The following is a 17,728-nucleotide window of genomic DNA, read 5'->3' as shown; positions in this document are numbered from 1 at the left end:
TCATGCACATAAACCCTCCAAAAGGTGCTGTTTGTATATCTGTATGCGCATCTCAATGTTCACACACACATGGAGACTACAGGCTGACATCAGATGCCTTCCTCTAGCACGCTCCACTCTACATGGGTAAGGGTCTCTGGCTGAACCTAAAGCCCACCTATGGAACAGGTTACCTATGACTAGCTAACCCCAGGGACCCTGAAGATCCTCAGGTCCTAATGCTCGTGTGACAAGCACTTTACTGACCGCGCCACTTCTGGCCCTCTGGTACCAACTCTGAAAGCCCTGTCTCCTCAGGCAATTCTGGGGCTGCCAGAGATAGCCAGTGGTTTCTTGCTTTTTATTTTTAGCTTTTTTGTAAAGTTTTATTTATGTACGAGTGCTATCTGCATGCTTTTATGGTGGAAGAGACCATCAGACGTCACTGCACATGGCTGTGGACCACCATGTGGGAGCTGGGAATTAAACCCAGGTTCTCTGGAAGAGCAGACAGTCCTCTTAACTGCTGAGCCATCTCTCCAGTCCTGCTTTTGAACTTTCTTAAATTCTGTGGATGCTGCAATATATTAACTCATCTATAAGTCAAACTTAAATTAAACTCAGTACATATCTATGCTCATTTCCTTTCTCTATCAAAACAAAAACTCTTAACAAAACCACCATAATGAAGTTTAACTGAACCCATTATCTAAGAGAATGTTATCCTATTAAGGTATCAGAGAGAGGCAGACAGTTAAACATAACTTTTTCAAACTTGAACAGAAATTGAAATGTTTATCTAATGTAAGTAAGAAAGGGTACTCACATAGAATTAAATTGGTACTATACCTTATGGCACTTCTACTCCAAATTAATATGCAGTAAAGCTATACATGACTGAGTATATACACGGCCCCATTCACAAGGCCAAAAGACTAATGTATCCATGTTTAAATCTGACTGGGGGCATAATCAAAATAATTATTTCATAAAAGAATATGGTCAATAATTGATTAAGCTGAAACAACTCCACACTGAAATACAGTCATTTCTTTTAAGTAGATTTCCAGCAGAATATATACAGATCTGTAAGACATTAAGAGTTAATAATGGGATTTTTATTTTAATACACAGTATGAGAAATGAACTTGTATGGAAAATGAAATAGCAAATAAATTAGACCCATGTTTAAACAAGAGGTCAGCTAAATATTCAAACTATAATGGACACATTGATTCCACAGTCTTCTTTAAAAGGTTGAAGTCTTTCACACACAACTCTGCTATGAACTGGTCCAGAGATCAACAGCCAATGGGAATGCTTAGCAGGGGTGGTGATCAGGGACACGTTTCCTATAAGAAAAAATCATACAAATAAGAAAAGTAAGTAAAGAATGAAAACTACGGTTTTAAGTAGTTTTCCACCGACTACAAATAGAGCTGGAACCTTCGTCTTACTAAAATCTTTGTAGCTCCATTTCCCACAGGGACTTAACCTCCAACTTAATAAGCATTCACTCTCCAAAAAGATTAATCTAGTTTTTGCTTTCTTTTCCTTTTTTTTTTTTTTTTTTTTTTTGTAATAGCTCTGACTGTCCTCAAACTTGCTCTGTAGACCAGGCTGGCCTTGAACTGATAGAGATCCACCGGCCTCTGCCTCCTGAGTGTTAGGATTAAAAGCGTGCGATACCACTACCACCTGCCATTTTTTTCCTCTGAAGACCAGACCTTGCTGTATATCCTAAGACTAAACTTGAACGTGCAATCCTCCTGCCTCAGTCTCCCCAAGAATATACTACTACTTGGCTTAACTCATGTTTTTGAGTAATCTAAGTACTAAGAAAGTTTACCAAATTAGCCAGACAGCATTAAACAAAGCCAAAGAATGACAACACATGGGGCTTCTAGAGGACAACCTACCCAGGAGCACCACTGCCAACAGAACTTGGTATGCCAATAATCATGGCTCATACCTCTAATTCTCTGGCGACCATACAATGATTGGCACTATAAGAATCTTTTGAAAAGAGATAGCAGGAATATCAGTGAACTCTTTAACGTCATATCTGTTTGTAAAAATTTTTTAACTAAGTATATGCATCTATGTACACACACATACGTATGTGTGTACATGTTGTATACAACACATTTAAAAATTATATAATGGGGAAATACAGTGAGTATTTTAAAATCCCTGGTATGTAAGATTCAGGGACAGTAAACCAGCATCCCCAGGAATTCTCACGAGTTTCAAAATTAAAGAATTTTAAACATAATTCTAAAAATCTTTCCCTTAGCTATTTGGACGTTACAGGCACCCACACTTCCTCTTTGCATTCACACAAATCTATTTCATTTCCCCTCGACTTTTCTGAACTTGATACAGAATGAATTTGATCTCTGCAACTCCACTAATACCGTGTCAAAACTAATGATGCTGAAGTCCATTTTTTTAAGGGATTCACTTATGTGCATGCACACCTTTCTGCCAGAAGAGGGCACCAGATCCCATTAGAGATGGTTGCAAACTGGGAATTAAACTCAGCCAACGCTCTTAACTGCTGAGCAGATCATCTCTCCAACCCTGAAGCCCTATTGTCATTTTGGCAGGCTGTTCTTCCTAAGCACTCCTTTCACCTGGCATCTTGGGTACATGTTTACTTGGCATTCCTCTCCTCCCACTCAAGAGCAACAGAAACAGTTAAGTATGAACTGAAACTTCTAAATTTGTGAACTCAAATTCTTCGTACCTTCCATCAGATTTTTTGACAGAGCAATGCAAAACACAGATGTACTTCATGCAAATGTTTTATTGTGAATGCATTCTAAGAAAATTTAATAAGTTTTTAGAGTATGGCTCTGTAAAGGAGCCCTGCACAGTGGGTGTTTGAGAATGCCTGTGTGAGCTATGTGGGGTCAACCACCTATAATCTCAACACATGAAGCTCAGGGAAGCGCATTCTAAATCCGAATCCAGCCCAGGTTATACAGCAGGACTACCTCTAAAACCAGAACCACCCACATGCATCTACGTGGAAGTGCATCCAGGAAGGCAGGCAGGCCACAGCTCCCTGATACCTTCACAAGCCTGACTGCTCTGTAACTTCCAATCCCCATGTGTCCCTGGCTGTCCATGCCTATTCCTGTGATCCCATATTTTAGATATTTGCACAATACTGAAAATTGACAGTTCCTTTAAATGTGATTATCAAATAAATAAAGCTTCCAGATTTTGTCTCACACAAGCTTTCCTAAGAGTGCCAAGGGCTCTTGTACCTCGGTGCTGCTTTGATGATGTTGTCCACACGGAGAATCACCTCTGCTGCTTCAGCTGCACTCAAAAGAACCTGTCGCTTCACTTGGAAGCTCTCTGTTATACCCAGTATTGCCATGTCTCCGATGGTACCTTCCTTCATATCTGAAAAAAATATTACAGTAACTGTTTAACAAATAAGGTATTAAATCGTCTCTAATAACTTGCAATAAAGCTAAGCCTGTTACTGTACCTAACTACCTGGCATAGTTAGCAGAAATAAAAACATTCAAAGAAAACCTTCAAAAAAAATTTTTTTAGTTGTAGGGGCTGGATCAAATTACTCAGTGGTTAAGAACAATTGCTGTTCTTGAAAACGGCCTGAATTCAGTTCCCATCACCCATGTTGGGCAACTCACAGCCTCTTTTGTTCTCTGAGGGTGCATGTATATACACTCCCGTAACACACACACCACACCTAAAATTTAACTGGGCTGAGGATATGGTACAGTGGGCAAATGTTTGCACACTGAAAAACTAAGGATCTGAGTTTGAATTCCCAACATGCACACAGAACATCTGGGCACAGCTGCCAGGTGCCTCTAAACCAGGCCTGGGAGGAGGGGGAGGAGGGGGTGCGCAGTGCTGTCTTCACTAAGAGCTCCTTGACCATTCAGTCTAGCAAAAATGGGGAACTTCAGTGAGACCCTGACTCAAGGCAGTTAAGGTGGAAAGCAGCAGAGGTAGGTATCCTACATCTCCTTCTAATGTGCCCATAGGTACACATGTATTTAAAACACATACACACAAATACCCAACGCTGGGGGTGCAGAAAGGCAATACTAATGATCTACATTAACAGAGGGCAATGAGATCAAACAAAAACTTTTACAGGGACAGTTAGCAAAATGTAAAAAATAGTAAAGTTTGATCCTCGGGACCGAAAGCCAACTCTGCCAAGTTGTCCTGACCTCTGTATGCTAGTACTGTGGAATGTGGACACACAGTTGTGCACACACACCCTTTAATCCCAGCACTTGGGAGGCAGGGGGAACTGAGCTCAATACTGGCCTGGTCTACACAACAAGCTCCAGTTAGAGAAGGCAACACAGTGAAACCATGACTCAGCAAAAGGGACAGGAGAGATGGCTCTGCTGTTAACAACACTAACTGCTCTTCCAAAGCAGCCTGGTTTGATTCCCAGCACCCAAGTTAAGGTTCACAACAGTCTCCAGCTGCAGGGGATCTCATGCCTTTTGGCTTCCGAGGGCTTCTACAGGCACCAGGCCCACATGTGTTAGCTTGTTAACTCCTTTATTTCTATAGTAGAGGTTTACATTCAAAACTGCGACTGTTTGTTACAAAATTAGAAACTAACATTGTGTTTTAAGAGTTTACACTTAAGAATATAAGCCCTACTTACATGTCCTAATACCAAACTCTTAATCTTTTGAGTAGTTTTATGCCTCTCACAGCAATGTTATGAATAAAAATTAAAACATTAATTACAAAAATAGTTAGCATTGCCACTTTTGATACAGTTAGCATAAGAATTGTAAAAACACAGAGACAAAAACAAACAAACAAGAAAAGAAAAAATCCTATTGAGCGAATGATGAGGGAACTGACTATTGTTGCCTTGCTAAACAGACATTATGTCCAATTGCCGCCTAAACATCTGTTTGTATGTACGGATTAGTGCTGCCCGCAGCCTTACTCAGAAAAGCTTCGGTATACAGTGGATGCCAGTTAGTACAGAGACTCATAGCTGGTCAAAGTACAGAAAACGACGCCCGTTGAGTGCTCAGCCCTGAACAGACCATGCAGGTGTGAGAGCACCGAGAGTCACAGGGTAAGGAGGAGTGTTAAGACACGGCCAGTGTGTCTGTGACGGCACAGCAGCCTCAGCCACCTGCACAACTGCTAACTCTCCATCATGGACAGGAGGCGCTCAGGCCCCATCCCTATAGGCCATTAATGGCTGCTGGAGAAGGATAAGTTATATTCTTCAGGGTATAGTTTCCGATAAGGTGCCTTTATGCAAGTAAATAACCCTCCACCCATGTAAGCGGGGAAAAGGCTTTGGGAACATGGGTTCAGTGGAAGAGTTAAGGTGTTAAAAGAACAAAGGGAAGGGGAATATGACCAAGTGCATTACATATGTGTATGGTTTGTGTGCATAAACATTTTCTTTAATTGAAGAAAATTACTTTTAACAGTGATTACAAAGGTCCACTTGACTTCTTACCCAGTCCAGCAGTTGTGCGGCCTTCACTGTGAGCAGCTCGGAGCTGTGCCACCAGATCTGCACTGTCGTAGCCTGCATTGTCAGCTATGATGGTTGGCAGCTACAATATAAAAATGAAAAATAACCACCAAGGACTAGTCATTGTCTGGATGAATACACCATATCTGGCTATCTCTTTCTTTCTTATTAACTGTTCGTAATCGAGCATAAAATGGACAATCAAAATATACAACGACTTCAGTTTTGCAAAAAGCAAGGAAAATGTCATCTTTTTGTCTAGGACAGAAAAATGTACTCAGTTTAAAATAATCAACTCCATGAAAATTATGTTTAAATCTCTTTTCATAGTTACCATTCTCAAGGCTTTAGCAAAAGACTCCATGGCTACAGCTTCTTTTCCTGGTGTTTTACTGGCAAGTTTTGCCACAGCATGAGCCATCACCATCTCAGAACAACCTATAAATTAAAATCAAAAACTACTATTATGTGGTCTGCTATCTCCAGAACTATGAATTATTGACTTCCCCAAGATCTGTCATTTTAAAATCAAAGGTTAACATGATTAGCTTCTACAAGAGCCAATACATCCTATAAGTCACACTACACATCAAGAAACCGAATGCTCACCTCCTCCATAAACTGTCCTAGGATCTTTCACAGTTTGGGCAAGAACACAAAGGGCGTCATGCAAAGATCTCTCGGCTTCATCCAAAATTTGTTGAGTAGCACCACGAAGTACAATGGTACAAGCCTCACCTAACATTAAATATAATATTTAGAAGTCAGTTACCACCTAGTCATAGACCATTTGCATTCCATTATTTATGTAAGTGATGACTATGGGTTTTGGTAGCTGATGCCTTCCACTATGCAAGGCTTTCTCTGCAAAAATCCATGTTCATAAGTGTTCTAAGTTATCAAGAAAAATCTACAAAATGTACACATTTCAAAAAGGCACAGCAAGTATCAACTTAAGACTTTGAGACACTGCAATAAAACATAAAACGGGCCCTCTCAAAATTTATTTTATATTTGTCCTTATAACATATATGCACCCCAATTATTAATCTTTGTGTGTGTGTATGTGTGGGAGGCGCATGTGTGCATGGAAATTGGCTCTCTCCTACCATGTGGGTTCTAGAGAAGCCATGAGGTCATCACACACCTTCACCACAGCCATCTCACCAGCCATAGAATGTATTTAGTGCCACAGTACCCTTTCTTTTGCTTTAAGATGCCAGCAAGGATTTAGGTACCTAAGCCAAAATTTAGTCAGTCAACTCACCAAGGGCAACCCCAGAAAAGTGGATAAGTTTGTCTTCTCCAATCATGACTTCTTCAATTAGTTTGCAGCTTCCAAGCTTCACCAGCTCTGGGTGATCAAAGGTGGAGGCAATCTCACCACCTATGAAAAGCAACACATTACAGGGTTAAAACTTGTACTCAGCTGGGCATGGTGTTGCACACCTTTAATCCCTGCACCAGGAAGGCAGAAGCAGGCAGATCTCTGAGAGTCTGAGGCTGTTACTGGACAGATTCACCTATTTAAACATTTTTACCATTCAGAAAGTTAAAAACTCAGAAAAGTTATGTTTAAATTAAAGCACAAGGCACATACTTCCCTCACCCTGAAAGCACAAAGTCTTTGCTATCGGTCACTGTAACTTTACCTCACACAGGGCAGAGTTTAAATATTCAGCAAAACCAACAGACTAGTTAAGACTCAAGACACTTCTTTTAAGTACAAATTTGTTTAGAATATTCCTAGAAAGTGAAGTCTTTATATTTGTGTGGAAAGAACTAGTCTTGAAACATAACAAAAAGAACTCTATAGCCATGGCAAACCTTGCATATATATAAATTGGTACATACTTTAAACATTTGTAAACTGAAACATAAATGTGCAACTTTTTAAGAATGAAAATGACATAAGTAGAAAATTCTCTGAGTCAATGCAATGGACCAGTGAAAATGCAAGTTGACCAAAAATATTGTATAAAATATCTTCACTCTGTTTATGAGTCATTCATATCTAATAAAAATGAATTCCATGTTTAGACTTGGGTCTTATTCTAAGTTATCTCACTATGCATGATCAAATATCTCATTCACATCCCCCAAAATCCAGAATCTGAGAAACTTTTGAGTAACAAGCATTTCTAAGAGAAAACTACCTAAAGTTATAATAATGGGACCAGCCAGCAGAGTAGGCAAAGGCAGTTGCCATTAAGATCCACATGGTTAAGAGGGGAGTCAGCTCTATAAAGTTGTCAACTGATCTCCACATGCAAGCAATGGCTCGCACACACCCAATACACACGAAATAAATCAATCAGCACAATTCTTCAAACAAATATAACTAAATTAAAGGTATAATTCAGAGTGTGTGTATGTATGTGTGTATAGATTCCCCCCTTAGTTCTTTAAGAGGTTTCTTATTCTCAACAATGCATTGCACAGCAATGCTCAATAAATACAAGAATGGTAATTATTCTTACTAGAAACTAATGTCTTTTTCCATACCTGTGACAAGAGCTAGGCGTTCCACACCTGCAAAATCTGCATGCTCAATAGCCATGACACCAGCAGCACCAAAAAGTTGTTCGGGATAATTATAAATTAACTGTCTGCAAATAAAATACACAAGAACATTCTGCTCAAATGGGTACTTCTGATGATGAAGTACAATGCAAACCTACAAACATTTTTACTTTAGGAAAACAAACAGCCTGATGGTCTATGTTCAATACTCGGGTCTCAAGTGACAGGAGAGAACGCACTCCCATAAGCTGTCCTCTGACCACACAGCACAAGCAAAGCAGAAATTAAAAACGAAACAACCCCAAATCAGTCATCTACAGCAATGAAATGCTAAAACATCTTCAATAAAATTATTTCTACCTAAGAGGCTTTCCTTAAGAGATTCGTTTCTCAGGTTCCAGCTAATGTCAACTGAAATCAGAAATTCCAAAGAGAAACAATTCATCATATTTTACATATTTACATCATTCACTATCCTGAGTATCCTGAAGAAATATGACATTGTTCTACTCTGTCCCACAAGTGTATGACTCATCAGCCCTCTGTCTCGTGAACCCACACGGTATGTTCTTCTGCCAGCTTGTCATTTAGACACCCTCTACGTTAGAAGATCGATGTTACTGTGAGTATTCAACACTACCATAACCTTATATTAAACGACAATACCCAATCAAATCAGCCTCACTTCATCTACCACATCAAGCACTAAATTCTTTTATCATCACATGAAAATTGAGTACAGTACAATGAAGTACTGAGACCAGCAAGAGGGATTGAGGAATCTTAGAACATGTAAACTTGTCGTTAATCTAGCAGTCCATTAAGTGTATGTATGTTTTAGCTGAGGGCTTGAATTACAACAATCTGTAACTGTATGTAAACCATATACAGCAGTTTCTAACAATAAGTAATTTGATAGAAAATATAATTTTCATGAAAAAATAACTTAAGAGCTTGTTAAAAAACAGCACAAGCAAACACAGACCTGTTAATGAAGCAATTTATTCCATGCTTAAGAATACGTTCAACTTTCTCCTTCATCTTTTCCTTTTCTGCATGTTCTATTTCTGCAACCTTTGCTGTAGAATCAACTCTTACCCGAGAGCCAAATATCTAAGATGAAAGACATAAAGGCAGAGTTAAGTTTCACTCCTTTTTCACGTTCCAGTAACACAATGTATCATTTTTATGAACACACATATCAAAGTATATATGGGTATAATATTTTAAAAGATTCTAAGCCGTTTAATGTAACCGACTCCTGAGTTAACAGCAACCAGCAATACAATTTCAGGAAATAGAGCCACATACTTTTATTTTGTCTGTATCCATTCCAGTATTTGCAATAAGAATTTTAGCATTTTCAATTCTCTTTGGTTGATTTACTCCAATTTTTTTATCCAATAGAAAACCTGTAACAAACATAAAAAATGGTAATAAATACTTTAAGGATATACTAGTAAACCTGCAAAGTTATCTGTGTTACTAAATTAGTAATTCAAATAATGCATTTTAAAGTTCAATGTACATGTTCCCAGAATCTTAAAAAGCATTCCATTATAGCAATGGTCATAAACATCAACTCATTACTTAAAATAAATTTAAAAGGAGAATGCAAGGGTCTGGAGAGATGACTTAAGAGTACCTGCTGGCTTTTGCAGGGGACCTGGGTTCAATTCCCAGCACCCACAAGGTGGCTCACAACCATCCATAACTCCAGTTTCAGGGGCTCCAATGCCCTCTTCTAACCTCCAAAGGCACACACATGGCACTGATATTAATGTAGGCAAAACACTCATACACATTAATAATGAAGTATATAAGTAACTGTTAAAAGAGAATACACACAAGGGAATACTACAGCATTAGCAGAGAAACAAAACACACCACCCGGGCACTTTTGTTTCATATTCATACAACAGATCAGAGTCTACTGACTATAACGTAAAAAAATTAAGTTCATTTTTACTAGCTTAAAACCAACAAGACAAAACAAGCAGTGAAGAGTGGAAATCAAAGGATAGTGCTATGAATTGCTATGCTTTTCAAAAGAACTTCATCTGGCCCAGTATAGTGGCGTGTGCTTTTAATCTTGAACTAGGGAGGCAGAGGCCGGGACAGTCAAGAAAACTCCACGGAGTAGTAAAACAGAAACAACACAGACAATACAACTAGACAAATCTGGACCCAAGCCATGCAAAGCATGTGTAACTAGAGGTAGATGCTAATTACCAGCCTAGCTTTGTTAACTGGATACCATCATATGACCTAATAATATTGACCATCTTCATAGGTTTCTTTCAGACAGGTAAGAAACTTAGCTCATTAATTCCAACTTGTGCTTTCTGCTCTATTCGGACTAATCTTGTCCTCAGGAGATCATCACTGACTTTAGATGAAGAACTAAAGGACTAAAGCTCCAATCACAATTCCTGGCACAGAGCACATATACAAGGATGGGGAGCAGCAAGCACCCCTCTCCGTTATAAGGATTTTCCCCCACCTGCCATGCCATTAGAAACATTACAGAGCCCCTGCAAATCAATGTAACCAAAACATTTTCAGAATTGCATAAACAAATGGCATAAAACACACAGCAAAACCAGGATTCCAAATCATGTGTAGTTTCAAAGCACAGCTTGACTTTTCTTACTCCTTTTAAGACAATGCCTACACAGTCCATGGTCCTTTTGAAAGTAAATATAAAGTCAAGACACTGAAAATCCTATGCCCTACAAACCACACTGTTAAGAAAAAAGCATCTCCTAAGACTTAGTCCTCAAAAACTACAGTCCTACATAAACTATATACAATTATTTGTCAGTTAAAGAAACTTTGAAAACATCTTTTCTTAAAACAACAGAATGAGCTGAGAGAGAGCTCAGACACGAAGAGCGCTCCTTACTGTTACAGAGGACCTGAATGTGGCTCACACCAGTCTGTAACTGCACCCTGAGCAGAGCTACCACCTCTAGCCACTGACATGCACACACCCACACAGTCAGACACAAACAAGCACGTGACTAAAAACAATAATCTCATAAACAAAGCGTTTTCTGGGGCTAACGATGCAATGTAGTTAAAGAGTGCTCACCTAGCACTCACGAAGTCCTATCTAGATGGATCCCCATATTGCACAAATCAGGTGTGGTGGTGCAGTTTGGAAGACAAGGGCAGAAGGAACAGCAAGTTCAAGACAATCAATGGCTACAAAAGACTACCTTTAAAAACAAGTAACAAGTTGGGTGATGGTGGCACATGCCTTTAATCCCAGCATTAGGGAGGCAGGGGCAGGCAGACAGGCGGATCTTTGTCAGTTTGGTCAGACTGGTCTACAGAGCTAGTTCCAGGACAGCTAGGGCTGTACACAGAGAGAGAGACCATCTTGAAAAACCAAAAACAAGCAAGCAACAAAGCTGGGCGGTGGTAGTGCACGCCTTTAATTCCAGCATTCCAGGTACAAGAATCTCTTGGTTTGAGGCCAGCCAGGTCTATACAGGGAGTTCCAGGAGAGTCAAGGCTACACAGAAAAACCCAGTCTTGAAAAACCTAAAAATAACCAAAAAAAAAAAAAAAAAAAAAGTAGCATGGTTTGCAGAGATGGCTCAGCAATTAAAGAGCACTTGCTGCTCTTGCTGCAGACCTGGATTTGGTTCTCAGCACTCAAACGGAGGTGCACAGCCATCTTTACTTCAGTTCCAGGGATTCTGGTGCCTTCTGACCTCATGGGCACCAGTCATACACGTGGCGCACATATATGTAGGTAAAAGGCTTACATGTACGTCTAAAAACTTTTATTAAAAATTTTTAATAAAAAAATGATAAATGCCACACGAAAGTCAGTAAAAATTAATCAAACAAAACCCTTTTATCAACAACCTGCTAATTAAATAATCTGAGTTATCCAGACTGTGCTTGAAAAAATACATGTAATCCTGAAAAAAAAATAGCACTGGGAACAGCTTTTGGTGAAGCTATCACTTCTCTATCAGACAGCAAAGGACCTCACGTGTGAGCTCCAGCAGCTAAGGTGCTGCTGATCAAGTGTGGAAGATGAAGAACACTGTCAACCAATTGATTAAAATGTCAAACAGTTGCAACGTGAATGGTTCTTAAAGACAAGCTTTTAAGCAGGTATGGGAGCCAACCAAATCTTTTCCATATTTTACATACATACCTTCATCTAAATAGGAGTCTGCCAGACTCCCACCTAGTTTCTTGATGACATGAATGGCCTCCAGATTACCAGAACCCTTCAGTCGGAGAACAGCCTCTACAGCCAACTGAGTAAAGTGGTCCTTGTGATGAGTAAGGAGTTTTGAGGATAATGTAGTTCCTGCAATATTCATTAAATCTTGCCGGAATCTGACTTCATCAGAACTAATGGAACCAATCAAAAAAGAAAGCCCACCTGTTATTGAAATTATTCAAGCATATTAAGCATAGTTGAAATTTCAAAATTTACCTAAGTACTCAACTCTAACCAGACCTCTAACGTCACCAAAATCAGGAAACATATCAACAACGGGACACCATGTTTCCCAAACTGCCAATCAGGGTGAAGCATAAACAAGCAAGACTACCGTATGTTGTCAAGAATGTGGGGAAACAACCATTTGCGACATACTCAGCACAAATAGAAATCATTTCTGGCCGGGCAGTGGTGGTAACACATCTTTAATCCCAGCACTCGGGAGGCAGAGACTGGCGAATCTACAGAGACCAGGACAGGCTCCAAAGCCACACAGAGAAACCCAGTCTCGACAAACAAAACAAAAAAGAAATCATTTCTGGAGATTTGGTAATATATCTAAGAGTAAACTAAAATATATACATACATTTGGACTCAGCAATTCCACTTCCAGAAACAATTTTCTCACATTGAAAAGCTAAAACTTTTTTCCCCCATAAAGCTAAAACTTTTCAAAAAGACATTTCTTCCCCAAGGGCAGACAGTATACGAAAATTTTATCAGTCATGTACCTTACACTGCAGAGAATGTAAATGCATCAACACCCTTCAGAAACACATGTGTTATTACCCAATTTAAAAGATGCATGGAAATACATGCCTGTAATCCCAGCACTCGGGAGACAGAGACAGGTGGACTTCTGTGAGTTTTAGGCTCAAGAGAGCTACACAGCAAGACTAGAGCAGAGAAGGCTGAGGTGAAGAATCACTTTCAACCAGTGCTAGCTGAGATTACAAAGGCTATCTAGGCACACTCGTGTATGTTAGACTCTCCCGACAGGATCTTGGCACACCCACCCATGATCAACAGCAGAGGTCAACAGCGCCTCTCTGGCAGCCTTGGTGGCTTCTCTCCAACCTGCGATGATGGTCTGTGGATGGATCTTTTTTGCAATTAAAGATTCTGCTTCCTGTCAAAAAAAAGTATACAAATAAAAGTAATAAAGGATTGGATCACTTCTACTGCTCAAAATCAGTCACACTAGTAAGGTGGAAGTATCGAATGGCTCTTACCCGGAGGAGTTCTGCTGCTAAAACAGTAACTGAGGTAGTGCCATCACCAACTTCGTCATCTTGAACCCTGGACATATCTAGGGAAAAAATAAAATTATTTCTTCACATCCCTAAATTCTTTTAAAACATCCACAACAAATCTAAACCCCACTTAAAGGTTGCTCCATACCCGACTAAGTTTGGGAGACCTTTAAGTTTCACATAAATACTATAGCTTGAGTATGTCCCCCCCTAGTTCATGGAAACTTAATCCCTAATCTTTCTGTCTCACCCATAATATGACACAGCAAGGATCTCACTGACAGGGCCCACTGGTCTTGAACGTCACAATAGACAAACAGACTCGTATCATTTAAAAAACGACCTAGTTTGTGGCTGTGGCAGCCGCAAATGGTTGATATTTCTGAAATTCATTTTAGTAATGGCAAATGATGGCTATCATTTGAACAGTTGACACAGCCTATAAGGAAATGTTATTGCAAAATAGTAACAAATAGATCTGGAGACTCACCAACTAAAACTTTGGCTGCTGGATTGTCAACACCAATGTTTTTTAGAATGGTGGCACCATCATTGGTTACCATTAGCGAGGCATCTCGTCCACTGCTTAGAAGAATTTTATCCTGAAAGGAAATGTATTTGTGTCAAATTAAAGTCTAAGTACTTGAAAATACCTGGAGTCAGTAACTGCACTCAGCTGTCCACTGTTCACACGGTAACACTCTAGATGGTTATTTGGCCACCAAGTGTTTTCAATGCATATATCCTACAACCAAACCTCAATGTTTACTCAGAAACTTAGACGTACAGGTAACACAAACTAGCTTTGTTACAGCACCACGACAGACAACAATGAAAACAAATGTCCATGAACAAAGTTAAATATTATACTGTGGTCAAAAGGAATACAACATATTCTTATGTTAACTAAAAGATCAGTTAAAAAAAATTGGCAACTGGGTTATCAGCCCCCAAAGGAAGTTCGACTAACAAAGGGTGCTGAGGACAGGCTCAAAGCAAGCAGGGGAGGCCCTGAAGGAGGTGACCAGGGAAGCTGAGTTTGCTGAGTGACCCTGATCAGACGGAGGGGGAGGGATAGGGGAGGGAGGAAGAGAGGGGAGAGAGAAAAAGAGGGAGGGAGGCAGATATAGGGGGAAGAGGGGAGGGAGGGGGGAGAGAGAGAGTCAGAAAGAAGAAATGGCTTGGGTTTAGTTATGTCTTGTAATTGACAATGTAGTATTTGTTCAGAGTGTTCGATATCTAAGGACATCTGGACAGTTGATGAATTGAGGAGTCAGTTGGTGGTAAGCATTCAGTAATCATTTGGGCAGAGGAAAAGTAGGAGTGTGAGAAAAGAGATAAGGTTTGTGAGAGAACAGGAATTGGAGGGGAAGGATGAATATTGATAATGGAGGGGGTCAGTGTGATGTGGCCGTCTGACAGAAGGAGCTGCCATCCCTCTAAGTGTAGGCAGAAGCAGCTAGAGAACCCACTTCTGTATGAGGGATGGAGGGAGGAGGTCTTTGAACGTTTTTCTGATGGAGTGTAGAGGATCTGGGACAGAAAGGAGAATGTGAGGGCAAAGCATAAGCAAGTATGGAGGGACAAAGGGAGGGCAGGAGAGGAATGTGAAGGATGAGTTTTCAATGAGAAGCTTGGCGAGATAAAGTCTGAGACAGCGGAAAGGACAGCAGAGTCCTTTTTAAGTTAGGAGTGGAGGGAGAGCATGGTGGGCAGGGATGGTGAGTGGATCCCAGAGTTTGTTAGAAGGCTGTGGCAACAGCGCAGACAAGGTCAGCTGATAACGATACTATACAGAGTTCTGGAGAAGCCTAAGCAACAGGGGCAAAGGTCAGCCTTAGGAAGTGTCTATGTATTTTGGAAGGGTAAGGATGAAGTTTTGTAAGGTCTGAGAGGCAGAGGGCTGGAGCAGAAAAGACAACATTTTAAGGGATTGTTTGTGGGTGGGAGGACAGGTAAGGCTATAAAAATAATTTATGCGTGAAAAAAAAAAGAGCAAACTCTTGAACAGGACACTAAAAAACAAGCACACACCAATAGCACATGCACATAAACAAAACAGCATCTGCTATCTTAAAAATCTGTTTTGAAAATCTAGGACAAACTTGTCCATAAGTGATCAGAAAACAGAAGCAGGTTTTGCATCTAAATGGCAACACTTATTGCCACTGGAGAGTAACGATTGGGGATGGTGATACAGGAAGAGGACTTTTTATAATTTAATGTTTTGGACCTCAAAACATAAAAAAAAAGTGTTACTAACTACATTTACGCTAAAGGCTTTAAACAATTTTTAAAACTTTTATTTTTTTGGCCGGCCACCTCAACACAAACCACATCTCGGGAAAGCAAAGAATACTAGAAACAAACAAAAAAAAACGCCTTCTAAAAATTTCCGATTTTTCTTACCATGCCCTTCGGCCCCAAAGTGCTCTTCACCAAGTCTCCAATGGCAATGGCACCAATAAAGGATGACTTAAAAGAAAAAAACCAGAAAAGGCAGTCAAGACTTACAAATGATGGTAAAACATAAAAAGTACAATCTTGTCATTTACCAAGAGGCGGGACAGGCTTACCAGGCGAGCGGTCTCGGCTCTCTCTTCATCAGCTCCAGCCTTGAAGATATTCACAGGTGCAAGGGAAAGGGAGGCCTGGAAGGGGAAACCGAGACACTCCGTTTGAATGCCAGTACTCTTTAACACGTTTCTGGGGCCTCTCGCTAGATTGCTAAGTATATTACCTAAAGGAGAATTCATTTACAGTAACATTTCTGGAGTCCGTCATGTGGGTGGGAATTTATTTAAATAGCAAGAGGGAGTTAGAGGTGGGCGCCAGGAATAAATCAACTGACTGGTGTGTAGGGCAAAACGAAAGGCGACATTAAGGCGGAGGCCGAGGAACAGGGGTACCAACCACCAAGAAACCCACCATCTTCCACAGGCCTACGCCGTCACCCGCCCTTCAAGCCCCGCCCCGAGGAGGGCGGGGCTGATAAGAGTGCTAGAAACTTCTTCGTTTGGGCTGAGTCCCGGGGATCGTCGGGTACCCCTAACCACTAAGAAGCCCGATTTTAAAAAGAGATGCTGGCTTAGGGCGCATCCTCCCGTCGCGCCCCCCGTGGAGAGCTCGGCCTGCGGATCGCACGCAGGCCTCACCCCGGCCCGGGCCATGTGCGAGCGGCCCAGAGGACGGTCGCCCGCCCCCAGTTAGGCAAGGGGAGCAGCGGGGGCACCGGCCACAGCGGGACCCGGGCAGGAGCACAGGTCGTGGGCCGGAAGCTAGGCTCACCATGGTTCCGACGAACTCAGCACACAGGATAATCCCTCGCGAGCAGCGCCGGGAAGACGGCAGGAGAAAGGAAGGTGGAAGTGACGACACGCGCTACCGTAGGGGGCGGGGCCGAGCGCGTGGGTTTCCGCTCGCACCGCCGCCTGCCTCCCGCGGTACTGGGCTGGGCCGGAAGCGCCGCCTCGCCGTGGAGGGGGAGGGGCCTAGTCCTTCGCTACGCCCACTTGGCGGCACTGGGGATGTAGGCGGGCTATCTAGAAGAACGCCGGGACAAAGAGATTGTGTACCGCGCCGGTTGCCATAGAAACGATGTTCCTGCTTACGAATATTTTTAAGGTCAGATGTACAGTTTCAAGTGTTGCATACTAATCATTTCCATCATTTACTCTCCCTGGAAGCAACCACTCAATTTTTCGTGTTTCCCCCCCTTTTGGGGGGACTATTTACCAATATACTACTAAGTAATACTCTTACATATGTGTGTGTGTGTGTGTGTGTGTGTAAGTAATACTCTTACATATACATATATGTAATACAATATATATATATATTGGCTTTTCGAGACAGGGTTTCCCTGTAGTTTTAGAGCCTGTCCTGGAACTAGCTCTTGTAGACCAGGCTGGCCTCGAACTCAGAAATCCGCCTGCCTCTGCCTCCCGAGTGCTGGGATTAAAGGCGTGCGCCACCACCACCCGGCCTATTACTAATTTTATTTTAGGCATAAACGAATATTCACTTAATTTTTTAGACAGGGTCTTACTGTGTAGCTCTGGCTTGTCTTGGAACTCAACGAGGTAGACCAGACAGGCCTGGAATTCAGATCCACCTGCCACTGCCTCCGGAGTACAGATCTTAATGGAGGGTGCCACTACTCCGGAGTTCTTTTAAATTGAAAACGCTGTAATTGGATGGATA

At 41.2% G+C, this 17,728-nt stretch overlaps 1 protein-coding gene across 1 annotated transcript; it reads right to left on the bottom strand.

Moving 5' to 3' along the window:
- Positions 1-1,075: 1,075 nt before the first annotated feature.
- On the bottom strand, positions 1,076-16,961 carry Cct2 (chaperonin containing TCP1 subunit 2). Its single transcript, XM_048418432.3, has 16 exons — positions 16,814-16,961; positions 16,102-16,176; positions 15,935-16,000; positions 14,016-14,127; positions 13,505-13,581; positions 13,289-13,401; positions 12,198-12,400; positions 9,332-9,432; positions 9,006-9,133; positions 8,003-8,106; positions 6,765-6,884; positions 6,107-6,235; positions 5,832-5,935; positions 5,480-5,579; positions 3,255-3,396; positions 1,076-1,331 (listed from the first exon to the last, which is right to left on the bottom strand). The coding sequence occupies exons 1-16, from the start codon at positions 16,814-16,816 to the stop codon at positions 1,301-1,303; spliced, it is 1,608 nt and encodes a 535-aa protein (XP_048274389.1). The 5' UTR covers positions 16,817-16,961; the 3' UTR covers positions 1,076-1,300.
- Between the last annotated feature and the right edge of the window lie 767 nt (positions 16,962-17,728).

The sequence above is a fragment of the Myodes glareolus genome, chromosome 26 (genome assembly GCF_982192425.1).
Source record: "Myodes glareolus chromosome 26, mMyoGla1.1, whole genome shotgun sequence".
NCBI classification, from domain to species: Eukaryota; Metazoa; Chordata; class Mammalia; order Rodentia; family Cricetidae; genus Myodes; species Myodes glareolus.
The sequence above is the reverse complement of the archived record's forward strand: the minus strand, read 5'-3'. Positions and strand labels throughout refer to the sequence as shown.

Bases quoted from the DNA above. Each gene is read 5' to 3' on its own strand.
- Cct2 (XM_048418432.3), bottom strand. The intron at 16,001-16,101 runs GTAAGCCTGTCC...TTTTCTTTTAAG, and splicing joins GAGCCGAGACCGCTCGCCTG to TCATCCTTTATTGGTGCCAT. The intron at 6,885-8,002 runs GTATGGAAAAAG...TGCTTTTCATAG, and splicing joins ACGCCTAGCTCTTGTCACAG to GTGGTGAGATTGCCTCCACC.